Here is a 14,669-nt window from a genome sequence, read left to right as displayed (position 1 = left end):
GATTTGCAGCAGGGATGTTGTCAGGATGAGTGGTTTGGAGGAAAACAGAGAGGTAGGATGTGGCAGAGCAGGTCAGGAGTGCCCAGCCTTCACTGTGGGTGCAGCCTTCAGCCTGCTGTGCCTTTCCCAGGGGTGGGCAGCTCCTCTGGGCTGGATGGTGCCACTGCCTCTGCACCACTGCCCACGCTGTTTGCAAAGCAAAGGACCCCTCCCAAGGTGAACATGCACATGGGCTGGAGAAGTTGCCCAAGTGAAATCAGATGTGGAAGGGGTTGGCTGCCACAGAGTATGCATTAATCCTGGCAGCAGCACAGCCTTGCAGAGCAGTGGATGTTCATCAGAAATGCCCATGGACGCTCCCTTCAGCATTTCAAAGGTGATCACGCTGAGGAGCCCTGGAGCTGCATCTCTAGATGGTCCAGGTGGATGGTGTGTTTAATGCTCAGCCATAGGAAAGTGCCATTTACAAGACATCAAGACATCTTGTGACGGGGCCACTGCTTATTTGTTCCCATAGAAACTGCCATCTAATCATGGCAAACGTATAAAGGCTGCTGCTGGAAGTGCAGTGTCTAAAAATTTCTGAATACATCATCTAGATCTGGCATTGTGCTTCATCCTTTGCTTCCCTCTCAAAGTCTTGGTCCCTTCCTGCTCTATACACTCCACATCCCAAAGCACTGGTGCATGTGGCACCTTGGAAAATAGCTGCAGAAATAAATGCAGTACTGTCAGCTTCTAATCACAGAATCACAGCATTGACAGGGTTGGAAGAGACCTCTGCACAACCCCCTCTTCTGCAAGCCCACACTGTGGCACTGGCTGTTGCTGCTGGTTCATTGTGAATATTCAAGTGCATTCACCTGGGTATAGAGAAGACCAAACACTTAGAGGCTTAGGAAAATATCTGTGCAAGTTTGTGTCTCAGAGCCCAGAATACCACGTTCCCACATGGCCTCAGTGGCACACGAAGTTGAATAGGGATTTGTTCCATTTTATCTGCAGCTTTAGATTTTCTCTGATATCGTTGTCATCCCAGTGTGGTATTTAGTGTTCTTACAGCCTTCTTTTTTAACCAGAAGCTGTGGTGCCTCCAAATAGGACTGCACAGACTGTCACTGCATCTGAGGAGTGCTGGTGGGGCAGCAGGGCCTGGCCTCCTCCCTGGGACGTGGGCAGAATTCAGTGTAATCGCTCAGCACGGAGCCGCCGCTGCCGAGGCTGCGGCCAGGCAAAGGGAACGGCCGGGGAGGCTGAGTGAAAGGGATTGTTATATGGGATGACAGATTCCTCTGGAGATTGTTGCTGTTTGCAGAAGGGAAGCCAAGACATCAGTGCTTAATATCTTCCAGAAGTCCTCTGCTTTAACCCTTGAGGAGCCTCAGGAAAGAAGTGGGAAGCGGTGCAGAGGCTCCCTGTGGCTCTGCTGCACATCCTGGTGCGGTGCCAGTTACATTCCCTGATTGCAGATCTGGGGTTGCACTGGCAAGAGGATTTCTGGTGTCAGATGGAAGGCTGGTCAGCCAGAGCAGAGCTGCCCTGGCTGCCTGTGTATTGCTGCTCTGAAGAAGTTGTGAGACCTGTCATGGTGCAGCAGTGCTGGCTGCTCAGGACATGCTTCCAACACGAGCAGGGTTAAGGCAGGGTTAAGGCATTCCTTCTTCTCATTGGAGACCTCTCCATCCAAGTAGTGATCCATGCATTATAACTATTGCTTAAAAATATTCAGACCCCAAAGTACATCATGTTTCTTAATGTTTCACTTCATGCACGCCATCTACTAACTTTCTTTACTGCTGAGCTTTGGCCTTTTAATAAAGCCTGCTTTTTAATAAATGCCCTACTTGCATTCAGACCTGATTTTCAGCTGTGTGCCTGCAGTGTGCTTGTTGTCCCCTGCATTGTTAGGTCATGGCTGGATGAGAGCAGAATGGTAATCCCGGGGGATAACTTCCAATAAAAACCTGCTTGCCCTAACATCCCCGGGGTTTTGTCAGGGCTCCCTACTGGTGTTTGAGATGGGTCTTTCCCTAACAAACCTGGAGGGCAGAGAGTGTCTCGCTCCTCCCCTGCTGTCCCCTGAGGTCCCTGTGTGTCAGCCCAGCCCAGCCCAGCTCAGCACCCACAGGCCATGGTAGATTTCTTCCTGCATGCAACTACATTTCCAAAACTCTGCTGCTAAGCAACTCTGACTGGGAGCCGAGTGCTGCACTAGGGCAGGAACTGCCTGGGATGGCTGCAGGCCAGAGCCTTGGCCATGTCAGAAGCTCCCTCATCCAGGTGATGGGGGTGGCTGCTTCCAGGACCTGGGTGCAGTAGCTGCAGTGTGTGCTGCTGCAGCTGCTGCTTGGCTCTGGGCAAAGCAACAGTAAATCAGTTGCAGCTCAAAAGTTTGTGCGTGTGCTCCTGTAAGATGCTCTCAGGTTGGTGTGCGTGGGTTTGTCAGGTGCAGTCAAATGGCAGCCTCAGGAGGTGGCAGGAGCCGGGTGTCTGAGCAGTGGGCACGACCTTGACACTGATCTGGTAAAGCTGGTGCATAAATGGTGGTTTGGTGGAGGTGGTTTGGCCTCACCTGGTTGCTGCCGGGCATTTCCCAATGGTGCAGGGCAGTCTGCTGGGTGCTAAGCTGTAATGAAGCACCAGGACTTCTTGAGGTTGTTAGAAGGTATGGAATGTGAAGAGGGGGGAAACCCCGTGTACATTTGAGCTTGGTAAAAACCTCAGGTAAAATACAAATGACAATGGGAAACACTTTGGCAGAGTCACAAGTGCAGTTTCAGAGGAAACCTGAAACAGCCGTGCCTGTGCTGGGTGGTGACAGTGCCCATTCTCATGGAGCTCCTCTTGGTGACCTTGTGCCAGGGCAGAGGATTGGACTCGGCTTTGGAAGGCGTTTTGACTTTCTTCTCCAGGATGTCTTTTCTTCCTTTTCTTGCTGTCTCCAGGCAACCCGGCCTCCCGCAGGACCCTGCCCATCACGTCCTGCAGCTCTCCCCTCCTCTCCTCTTCCCATGGCTCCCGAGGTGCAGAGCTGAGCTCTCGGGAGCTGCTTTGTGCTCTCCTCCCACGTGCAGCGACGTGCACTGCTCTGCCTGGGTGGGGAAGGCAGCAGAGAAAGGCAAGAACATCCTGTGGGGTCCTCTCCTTTTCCCAGAGCCTTCCTCCTCTCCCCTGATCCACAGGGAGGTCAGCTCCCAGATTTTGGTTCATTCCTTGGCTTCTCTGGTGTGCAGGCTGCCGGGGGGCCAAGCTGCAGCATCTTTAGGAGTGGGTCAGGCCTGAGCAGCAATGCTGCCATCTCATCTGCTGGCCAGAGCTCCTCCACAGAGCAGGTCATGCTTACGTGACCAGGATCTGCTTCTTCACCTCCTATTTGACTAATTAACCGGTTTCCTTCCATTCAAATGCAGCTCCGTAAGGTTCTGCACTAGTTCAAGCTCATTCAAAAACCGGTTTTAATTAGCAAGTGCAGTCTTTGTGTAGCAAGTGCCAGCACTGCTTATGATTTGCATAGGAGCAGTGGAGGTAGTGCTGCAGCCCATCAGCAGATCCACAGCAGTCTTCAAGGTGGAATTGCCCTTCCTTTCTCTTCACAAAACCCACCCAAGCACTTGCATCACCTCAGTGGATCCCCTGGCACAATCATGGGCTTTCTGGCCCTAAGCTCCAGCTGACTTTTCTGCCAGTTCTTAGATATTCTGCGTTTATAGTCAAGATGTGAAGGAGTTCAGTGAAGTCACCTTCCCAGGCGTTCAGTTTTTGGTGCCTTCTGTCAGAGGGTGAACACATGGACATCTTTGACTGTAGTGGTACAGGCCACCACTGCAGGCTGACAGCTCTGGGTGTGGTTTGCTGTTTTTCCTTGACTAGGAGAAATAAATAATTTTCCGTACCACCTCTAATTCATGGTTCTGACTCCTGTGAAGTTCTTCAGCTTGCATCTGTTAAGCATTACACTCATTTTCTAAGGCTTCTGAAGTAAAAACAAATCGCTGGCAGAAATGGCAGCTGAAGCTGTGGAGCTGTAGAGTTTTCCTCCTCTTGTAACAGAGTGCTAAATAACAAGACTGAAGAGGTCAGCTGCAATGTAAACACAGTACTGTGTCACCCTGGTGGGGTTTTGAAGAGGCAGGAATTGTGTCTGCCTTGCTGAGCCTTGCTCTGCCTGCCCTGCCACCCAGCACAGGCTCTCGCTGCAGCTGAGGAGAAAAAGGCAGCAGGGGCTGGGACCAGGAGATTCAGCATCTGACCAAGACTTGGAAGAGCTTCTGGAAATCTTGCCTCTAAGAGGGATAAAGAGTGGAGGTAGATGTGGTGTAGCTTAGGGGATTCCTGTGCTTAAGCTGTGGATGGCTGACATGGTCACAGTCTGGTCAGCCTGAAGCCCAGGTCACTCACTGAGCAGCCCTCAAGTTTTGTGCTGTTGTGTTTTGGCACGGTCAGCAGCCAGAGACCTGCAAGTCACTCTGGTGTTCCCTGCTACTGCCCCTGTGATAAAATAATTGGGAAAAGCTCCCCAGGACAGCACCACTGCTGTCCTGCTACCTGCAAGGTAGCTGTGATGGGTGGAGAACTCCTGGAAGCCAGTTTTAGCAATATGGTGAAGCTTGCTTGTTGCTTGCAGAACTTTATTTCTCACTTGCTGTGGCTGAGCATGCACGATATGTACCTGTCATCCCTGGCATCTTCCAGAACAGCAAGATCTTGCACTGGGGATTGAGTCACCATTTGAGGCTCCTGCAGTGGAGCAGTGTGTTTTGGGCAGGGGCATCCACCTCTCGTATGGGTTGGATGGTTTCTGTTTGGAGAGAAGCTGCAGCTGCTGGTGTGGTAATGCAAGACTGGAAGAGAAGGAACGGGTGTTCTGGTCAGCATGGGCTCCCTGGGGGTGTTGTGGAGGAGCTCCTCTGGCTGTGATGGTTCCAACCATATTGGTAGGCTGTTCTTGCACTGAAATGATGAGATTTTTCTTAACTAGGTTTTGCAGGTATGTGGAGCTGTGGGTTTTGTGCTTCTGTCATCAAAATCTCTGTTCTGTTCCCCCGTGGCGAAGGAAAGGTCACAGCAGAGTGCAGGGCATTAGCACTGCAGCAGGCCAAGAGGATTTGGCTGTATTGACTTTTCTCAAAGCACCATCAGTGTTTCCTTCACCTTGTGCAAGACACAGGTTGCTGCATTGATTCTGCAGTGGGATGTGGATGAGGTGATAACTTCCTTCCTGAGCAAATGCAGCTTTTCTGTGCGCATCTTGGTCCACAGTTTCCTGCTTTTAGTGGCTGCCAGTGCTTGCATTTGTGCCACCTCCAAAAGCCACCAATTCTGCTGCAGAATGGCCTAGTTTTATCTGCTGCATCACTTTGTTAGGTGGATTCCTGCTGGCTGATTAATGCCGAGGAGGAGATGCCTCTGTTTTGCCCATGAGCTTGTCAAGAGAAGTCTCACGGGTCCAGTTATAGGATGGTTATAGAATGTCAGTTAGAGGGCATCTTTTTGCTTGAGCACTTTCTTATGGCTGAAAACTGTACAAATTGCCTATTTGCATCCAGCGAGATCGCTTTTGGTGACCCTAAAGACACCACAAGCAGAGCTGTGGTGACAGCTTGCCTGAAGAACATGTGCCTCTGCCACCCGCCTGTCCGCAGGGAAACGCGGCGTGGCTGCGGAGTGACATCTATCAAACCCAGCTCCTGCAAAGGGACACGACCTGCAGCAGCCTGGAGTTCAGGTTCTGTTTTTATCACAGCCATACGTCCACATGGCAGTGAAGTGCCTCTGCACGCAGCTGATGTGTGCTGGTGGCTCAGCCCTGCTCAGACCTCCTCTTGGGTTTCTTTCATTCCTTTTCACCCCTGAACTCCACTCTCCGCTGCTGGAGTTCTCCTGAAGGTCCCGTGCAGCTTCAGCGCCTGCTTCCTCGAGTGACTTCTTCTTTTCCAGCATAAACCCATCCAGTAAAGGCTTTTTGAGGGTTTTCCAGGAGGAATTTGGAGCTGGAGGACTCCTCAGAACAATTCTAGGAAATGTGTTTCTGCTAAATAAATGTGTTGATTTTTGTCAGTGCAGTCAACTTGTCGGTGCCATCTGTTGGCTGTTGTTACATTGAGGAGATCAGTTGCTGACTTCTGGGAACACTTACTGGCATAATTATGCTTTTCTGACTATTACTGATTAGAGTGATCACGTGGCCACATTCCCAAAGAAGTGGTTTTTCTCTGGATTTTAACTTACACCACTGGAGAAACAACTGAACTGAAAAGGAAAAGGTGGTTTCTTTGTGAAATTATATCCATGCAAGATATTTTAATTAGAGTTTAATTATAGTTACAATTAGACCTGAGCAAATGTGAGGCATGAAGTAATAGATGTTAGCCTGTGACAGGGTCTTTAGCTTTGTCCTTTGTTCACTGCACAGGAGAAAAAGGAAATATTCACTGTTTCATGGCTTCTCTCCACTGAAAACAAATAATTTGCTCCTTTTTTTCCCCCATACACCCTTTCCAAGAAGCTGGGGCAGTCAGTGCACAGTAGCTGTCCTCTCTGTGCCCCTGCCCATCCACCTGGACACCCAGCAGTTTATTGCCCTTCTGGCTGGCAGGGCAGGACTGAATCAAGGAAGTCTGTATGAATGTTACCACACTTAGCTGATAAACAGGATGTCCATATAAATTTTTATTCCTGCAAGTCAGTGTTCTCTCCTGTACCAAGACTGGTGCCTCCTCAGGAGACTCTCACCCTTGGCATCATCTTCTAGCTCTAGCAGCTACCAGTGTTTAAAATCTGGTCTCTCAGAACCAAATAGGAACTTGGAATTTTTGGGATGCAGTGAGAGCAACTTGCTGTTTTGACCTGAAATGTGGTTTCTGTCCCTCTGGACTTCCCATGCAGTGCAGGGGGATGTGTTGGTATCAGTGATAACTCCTTGTGCTCTTTTGGCCTTACAGAGTTCCTGAACCTCTCCTTTAGTTCCTTAGCTCCCCCTTTTGCTTTCATGCTAATCTGTGGCTGGAATTTCTACCACTTCTCACAAGGCTGCTGCCTGGCATGCACACATGCTTTAAAATACACAGAAAAATACAGAGCAGTGCTGGGCTGAAGTGCACAAGCAGAAGGAGAATCTGGAAATGAAATGGTCAAGCCTTCTGTGTCCCAAGAGCAAGACCTTTGTGGTGATGTGCAGGTGTCAGTTTGAACACCTTGCCTGCTCCCTACTGACTGTTTTTTTACCAGCTTAATGTCTCTTCCAAATAACAATTTAATTCTCAAATTACTGGTGCAAATTTTGTTTGGATCAAAGAAGGAAAGAAAATTAAGTGTGTAGAAATGGAGGGAACATTTTGTTAATTGGTAGCAGCATGTATGCTCCAGACTTGGCATTTGTCCTACTGCCTGTAAGCATCATTAACTTTTGATAAAAGAATAGTTAATTTTTCAGTCTCCTTTTTTTATAGTGTTTCATTGTTTAAGAAACTAGATCATGGTTTTCTTCCACTTCCACTTGTTGACGAATTTGTGCTTTACTTAATGATGTTTAGTCTCACTCTCTCAGTTTTATGTAGCACTCGTGAGCATGTAGGGATGCTCTTGATTGGGGATTTGGGGTTTTTTGTGTTTCGTGGGACTACCTGGAAATGGTTCTTTTTGCATAAATAATATTGGAGTTCCAGTAATCAGCAGTTCTAGTGGTGCCATCAGTGTTAGTGCTCCCAGTGCTGGGAGAAGGAAGCTTGGTTGTGTTTTTTTGATGCTTTCTCCTGGGGTGGGACAGTTTGGTGGTGGTGGCAGAGCTGCAGATGGGTGGGTGTGACCTGCACCAGCACTGTGGAGCACAACTCAGACCTTTTGCTGTTGAAACCCCAAATCCTGTGTCAAGGGGGGGAGAATGTGAGCAGGAATGGTGTCTTCTGGGAAGGCTTTCACCCACTCCTTCCCTCTGGGGGAAAAAAACAGTCCTCTGAAGCCAACCCAGCTGAGTCCTGGGTGAAACTCAGGCCCACCCCTGAAATTCCCTGTGCTTCCCCTCTGTGGGCAGCAGGGAGGGGATTTCCTACTTCCACCCTCGCGTGCTCCTACGGAAGCTCTGCATTTCCTGAAACTGGAGCCCAAGGTGCTTTCCTCAGGCTTTTTCAGGAGACTTTTACCTTTTATATTACACCAGCTGCTTGAGGCAGTTGAACGGAATGAAATTATTTTGAAGAAACCTCTTCAGAAACGCCAGGTCCCTTCTCCTCCTTGCAGCTTGTGAAGATGGGTTTAGGTTTGCTCAAGGGCCACCCGTTTGGCCGAACCCTCAGTAAGATCCTTGGCAAGAAGACATCTTCTGTCTGGTGTCTGTGTCCCTTTGCTGCCCATGCAGGTGCTGTGTGTCCTGTGGGTGCAGGCTGCAGGGCACCACACGTAAGGCTCAGCGTGTAGCAAGGTGACAAATGTGGGGCAGGAGAGATAGCAGCCCCATTCTCCCTGCCCCCTCTTATCAGAGAAGAGGAGTAATTCAGTCCTTCTGTGTTATCTGGCCCTACTGATGAAGCTCTGCTCAATCAAGTGCTCTGCATACCTTGAACTTGGCCAAGAGTGTCAACTCAAACTGTAAAATTAAGCTGGGAAATGACATTTCCTTAGAACAAATTCAGAGCGGGGGAATGAGCAGGGAGCTTAGGAAGACTCCAGATCTGTGGATTTTTGTTTATATATTTGTGCCTGAAAATGACTCATGTCTCTTGGTAGACATCTTGGCTTCACTCTTTGAGGAAGCTTCTCTTAACTTTCATGTAGTATATATAATGTATTCGGTTTAAGCTTTACCAAAGCTCATTCTAGTAGGGCTGATCCTTGGTGTAAAGTGTGTGGTGAGTGCTCCCTAAGCCCACTCTTGGCTCCCTCATTTTCTCAGTCTGCTCCTGAACGTGCTTCCTCCAGCTACACAGTGTGGATCTGCTGGAGCTCAGGACAGTCCAGCAGAGGATGAGCTGCAGCCCAGAGCCCTGCCAGCCTAGAACAGGGCAGCAGTGGCTCATCACCCTGTTAATCACTGCCTGTTAGTGCTTGGCAGCTTCAGGGAGCAGGGGCTGATTCTGCCGTTTCACCTCGTGCCTCGACTCTAACCCCACTGCTGCCAGCAGCTCCCAGTGCTGAGTGCCAGACCTGGCTGCCTGTCAGCTCCTTTTCTTGCTGTAGGAAGCAAGCTCAGTGACTTGGAAGTCTGGACCCGTTCCTGTACTCTGAACTAAAGGTTTCAAATGAAAGAAACTGCTTATTGTACTTGGTGCCTTCTCAGGACTCTGCTGTGTGCCGCTTCCATGCGGGGCAGTTATTCCCCTGGCAAGGATTTTATCAGGAAAGATGAAGCTTAATAATTTTCATGTGCTTCAGATCATTCCCTTAAAGATCCTTCTGTGTCCTTGTGTTTCTCCCAACAGCAGCACACCAGAGAGCATCGTTCAGCGCTGCGCCTGGGGTTTGGCAGCAGAGCAGGACGTGTGTTTGGGCTGGGGTGCTCTCTTGTGGCCCTCCACAGGGCAGAGAGCATTTGTCCTCGTCCCTGGCAGACACCGGGGCCTGTTACTAGCTCAGCATTTCTGTAATTGGGCTTTGGGCTCCCGTGTCAGATCTTCCTTCTCGTGCACCATCAGCGCTTTTCACCGCAGCGCCGCTTTGCACGCCCTTCCCCGCCTCTCTGCACGGGCCTGCAGAGCAACCAGGAGAGGATTGGGAACAGTGGTTCTTTTCCCAGGGGAAGTGCCATCTCCAAGTGAGAAAACCTGCCAGTGGATGTGAATCCAGCCCACCAAGCTCCAGCCAGGCTGGCACACTGGAGCTGCTCACTGACACTGGTGCTCCTTGGTGGGGAGCACAGCACTCAGTAACTCCAGGCTAACTCCTGACTTAGGAGCAGCAGCAGCAGCATCACAGAGGTTCCTGTGCTGGTCAGAGCAGCCTCTTTGCTCCAGCAGGGTGTCAGCCTGGCTGTTCCCTTCTCTCCCCCACTAAACCTGGCCTTCTGGAAAAGATTCTGTTCCTCATTACCTGTGCGTGGACTTCTTAGCACAGACGTGTGCTGGAGATCAAAGTTAATAAATAAATTTCTTGATTGCTAGAACCCCCCTGCCTCTCCTGCAGCACTGCTCTCCTAACAAGGTACCCTCACACCATGAGTTAGGACACAAAGCTGCTTCCTACTCACTTTATGGCAAGCCAGCTGGGCCCTGAGATCCCAGGCCCTCTGAGGCAGGGACACCTCTCCTGTGTTTGTACAGGACCAAAGCACAGCAGGGGCTTCTGTGCAGTATTTGCTTTTAAAAATGCTTTTCCTCACAGTTGGTTGTCTCAATAACCTTTTTGTTTCCCCTTCTGCTAGGTCGCTATAAAGATAATTGATAAGACACAGCTGGATGAAGAGAACCTGAAGAAGATATTTAGAGAAGTTCAGATCATGAAGATGCTTTGCCACCCACATATCATCAGGTTATACCAGGTAGGGGCACTCTGCAGCAGGCTTTCCATCCCTCTCCACACAGGTTTACAATGTGTAGTAGTGCTTTCTCTCTGTTTCTCCTGGGTGAATTACCAGGAAAGTCCTTCACGTTTTCAAGGTCCAAGACTACATTGATTAGAGGGAGGGAAAGTGTGGCTAATCCTTCTCCTTTCTGGGAGCTCATGCTTCCTCTGCAGGCTGGCCTCTTGCCATTTTTTTCTGGCCATTGTGTGCTGCTCAGCCTCCCAGCTGTGGGCGGATGTGGGCTCCCCTGCTCCTTTTTCAGGGAGAGGAGAGCCTGGCTGACCCACTTGCAGGACCCACCTCCACCTGCCCCCTGCCCTGGGGACATGCTGAGCTGCCCTGGCCTTTCCTGGAAGTCAATCAATAGCAGTGTCAGACTGGCTTTGGAGTCTTGTTTGCAGACTTTTCCTCTGGCTCCTTTGGCCTCTCTGCTCTGCAAACAGACCCAGCGGGGTCGGGCTCCACGTGTGCTGCCTTTCACCCACCCCCTTGCCTCTGCCCCTCTGCTCTCTGCCTTCCAGACTCAGTTCTGGGAAGCTGGGGATGTGGCAGTGTCCTGTCCCTGGCTGCATTTTGGGGGCAGAAGGTATGGTTGCCTTCCACACTAGTTGCCTTTCCCTGGAACCAGCTCTTGCCTGTTCAAGCCCTGCTCCTCATCCCAGAGTCATCATTTGGGCTCCAAAGAGTTAAAACTGAGTAGAGGTGACAGAGGTTAATGTTTAGCTATTCTGGCCAAACAGACAAGTGTGAGATGCTTGCAGCTGGCACTCCAGAGCTGTGGCCTTTATTCAGGGAATACTTCTCTGCAAACTGACTTCTTACAGATTTTTTTTTTTTTTTTTTTTCTTGAGTCAAAAACCTGTTTTTCAACCTGTTTTATTCCATCTAAAGCCTTTGATATGATGCTGAACAAGTGACACTTGTGGCTTGGCTTGGCTAAGGTGAGAAAAGAGTACCAAATGTGGAGCATGTTTCATCTGGCTGTTCTTTCTGGGTACTTTCAGTGGCACTTATTTTTAGATAAAAACTACTAAAACTTGGCGTTTGGAATTCAGAGTCTTTCACAAGCTTTTCATCAGGAATCTGAGTTTAAAAATCATGTTTCCTTGAGCTTATGAAACTTAAAAGGTACAATTGAAAAAGGAGGAAGTGTCTGTAATGAAAGTAGAGTGTAACAGAGGAGATTCTGTTTGTCTGGAAAGAGAAATACACTTTAAAAATCTCTGCCTAAGGGATTTCTGGCCATGGAGTGTCACGAGTAAGCAGGATGTCATGCCCCATGACACTTGAGCAGAACTGAGGTTCATCTTTATTATATTTGTTTTAACGTTCAGGATGATAGTGATCCTGCTGCTGTCTGGATCAGGTGTGAATCCTTTAAAATATGAAAACTCTCTGTGTTTGAGTCTGAATTCTTAGTCAGAACAAGCAGTGTAGGGCTCCGAGTATCTCGCTTCTGTATTTGGGATAATAGTCCATTTTGTGACAAGAGCTCAACTTTGACTTGGATTTGAAACAGACAAAAGCCAAAACAAAACCAAGATGTTCCCAGGCCTTTGCTAAACACCCAGGGTATTGAAATTGTGGTGCCTGGCTTTGGAAGGCCAGTGCTGGCTCCTGGGTGTGAAACAGGGGGTGTTTTTCTGTTGACAAAGCTGGGGAGCTTGTTAAATAAATAGCATCGAGTTTGGAAAAACACTCCAAGTGTGTGCCTGCCCAAAGACAGGTCACAAAACATAACCTGGTCACCAAACAGCCCTTGGAGCCACCCTCACTGCCCCTGTGGGCACAGTCCCTGGTCCTTTAAAGCAAGGCCACCTCATGAATTGCTGGCCCTGGTGCACGGTCCTGCTGCAGCCCCCGAATCCCAAAAGTCTCTTAAAAATGTGTTAAAAATGGGGTGCTACCTGGCTGCAAGGGGCAGACTCCCTCAAGCAAATCCCGAGCTCTGCTTTGTTTCTAGTAGGTCCAAGTCATTTCAAAGTCAGTCTCTGACTCAGTGAATAAAGAACTTTTTAAGCTGCATTTTTTGATGCACATTGCAGCCTCCTTACCTGTCACCTTTCTGTCCTCTTGCATCCAGGTTATGGAGACAGAGAGGATGATTTATCTGGTGACTGAGTATGCTAGCGGAGGGGAAATATTTGGTAAGTACATTTATTGCCTTCTTTAATCACATAATGCACTTGGTCAACTACAGTAAACTGAAAATAGCTGCTACACTCTCTTCTTTCAGTTGAGATGCCCTTCAGAGAACTTTCCAGTGACAGGAGGGGGGAGGAAATAAATCATACCAACTTGCTGGAAAAATAACTTCCATAACCTCGGTTTCTTCTTTGGGTTTCATTGACAGGTGGTGCTGCCCCTCTCTTGTGCTGACTTTGGGATTAAAGATGTTGGAAATAGTAATGGTGTTGCATTTGGAAGTGCTGCTGAATGCTTTGCTTCCCAGGAAGTTGCAGGAAACTCGTTGACGATAGCGGAAATGTTGGTGTTTGTTAGGAGCTTTCAAAGAAACCCTCTGTCCTGCCCTTCTGCAGCATTTTGTTCTCAAAGCCATGTATTTTCTTATCTTTCTGATATCTGATGTTATCTTAGCATGTATTAGTTACATCCATTTCAAACTCCATTGTCTGCTAACAATGTTTTGGCTGAGCTTCCTTGGCTGCAGAAGCAATGCTTTAAAGGACAAAAGCTCTCTGGGCAGCACGAGCACTGTTGACTGAGTTAGTTACTTGCTTGTTTTATTGCTGTGACCAATAAGACAGTTTGTAGAAACAGGGGTTTACTGACACACTGGAATTTTGTGCTAGATGACAGGGTCAGAATTTTGCAAGATTGGTCTTTAGTAGCTTAGCCTAAGTGAGGCTCAGAAAAGAGGGAAAATCCTTCATGCTTGAAGTGAGCTGGCTGAAATCTGCTTCCAGGCAGTGTCCTTGTGAGGACAGTCACATACAGCCTGTCAGCTGAGTGGAAACACTCTCCTTTTGTCCTCTTGAGTCAGTGCAGAAGATTAACTTTTAATGTTGGAGCCCCTCATTCTGCTGGACCAGAGGGTGAGTTTTAATCAAAGCTTTTAGGGATGCAAGAGAAGTCCTGAATTAAGGGAAACGTGACAACTTGATCTGAAAAATACTGGTTCCAGTGATTATAACCCAGCAGTTCCTCAGTGCCTCTGTAGATGGTTGCCATGCTTTCTTCTCATCACTGTCCCTATCCTTTGGATTTCTTCTTCTCCAAGAAGGTGACAGCTGAAGGGAGAAGCAAGTGGCAGCTTATCTCTGGAGAGCATGGGTTGCCAGGTGAAAAACCTGACTTTGTCCAGCTGAATCTTCCACTTGTTTCCTCAGACAAGCACCTCGTGGTGCTGGGTGCCCAGCAGTTTCCAGGCTTGTGTGAGTCCCCGTACCTCGGGCAGCAAAATCTCTGGCATGTGAATTTGCGTGTGTGGAGCACCACAGAAAAGTATAAATCACTTTTTACTTTTTCTCCCTCTTCTGTTGGATTTGGCAGAGACGGACTCATCTTTTTTTAAATCCCGAACTATGTGCAGGCTCATATACAAACTTGGAATGGATCCTCTCAGTGACAGAAATAGCCTTCTACATGAGTCAAAGTGAAAATCTAATTGCTCTCTGAAATATTTTATGCTGCAGTAAATCCAGCTCATTAGCATGGCTAATTCCCATTCCACTGCCCAGTGTTTCATCCTCCTTGCTAGCTGGGAGCAGCCAGCTACGTCCTCTTGCAGAGTGAAGCTGGGAGGCTGTGGCCCCATTTGGAGCACTCTCAGGAGCTCCTGTCATCTGAAATACAGCTTCACTCTTCTGCCAGCTGCAAGGTTTTGTTAGAAAGAAATCTGAAGTGTTTCCCTCGCTGCTTTAAAAAGACTTTTGAAGGTTTAAATTGTACCATACAGCTGTAGATATTACCCAGGCAGTCACAGAGGGTGGAATTTTTAGCTGAAGGATGGTGGTTTCTCTAAATGGCCATGGTTTCAGTCAGTCGGCGTTGGATGCTTGCCTTTTTTTGTCCCTTGTTGATCTGCTCTCTGCAGGCTGTCCTGGGCAAGCACCTAGGGGAGCTTTCCAACCTGTTTATCTGAATTTCCAGTAAAGGGACTGATAGCTCCTTTGGTGGCCGAGCTGTGCCCGGAGTGTCTTTGATTCATCTGTTA

At 48.7% G+C, this 14,669-nt stretch overlaps 3 protein-coding genes across 8 annotated transcripts in view; 2 read left to right on the top strand and 1 right to left on the bottom strand.

The window, feature by feature from the left end:
- The window catches only part of PAFAH1B2 (platelet activating factor acetylhydrolase 1b catalytic subunit 2), a 248,265-nt gene that overhangs the window by 27,745 nt on the left and 205,851 nt on the right, over window positions 1-14,669 (bottom strand). The window lies entirely within an intron of this gene.
- APOA4 (apolipoprotein A4) overlaps window positions 1-14,669 on the top strand; it is a 73,507-nt gene that overhangs the window by 26,277 nt on the left and 32,561 nt on the right. The window lies entirely within an intron of this gene.
- Window positions 1-14,669, top strand: part of SIK3 (SIK family kinase 3) — a 65,743-nt gene that overhangs the window by 24,464 nt on the left and 26,610 nt on the right. For 4 of the 6 annotated variants that reach the window (XM_071769061.1, XM_071769062.1, XM_071769059.1 and 1 more), the window contains exons 2-3: window positions 10,352-10,468; window positions 12,576-12,639. In XM_071769061.1, the coding sequence (XP_071625162.1) occupies window positions 10,352-10,468; window positions 12,576-12,639 (181 nt within the window). Of the gene's footprint in view, window positions 1-10,351; window positions 10,469-12,278; window positions 12,455-12,575; window positions 12,640-14,669 lie in introns of those variants that run through there. The other 2 variants (XM_071769065.1, XM_071769064.1) reach the window with 1 other exon arrangement.

The sequence above is a fragment of the Heliangelus exortis genome, chromosome 26 (genome assembly GCF_036169615.1).
Source record: "Heliangelus exortis chromosome 26, bHelExo1.hap1, whole genome shotgun sequence".
Lineage (NCBI taxonomy): Eukaryota > Metazoa > Chordata > Aves > Apodiformes > Trochilidae > Heliangelus > Heliangelus exortis.
This window is presented reverse-complemented; position numbering and strand designations above follow the sequence as displayed.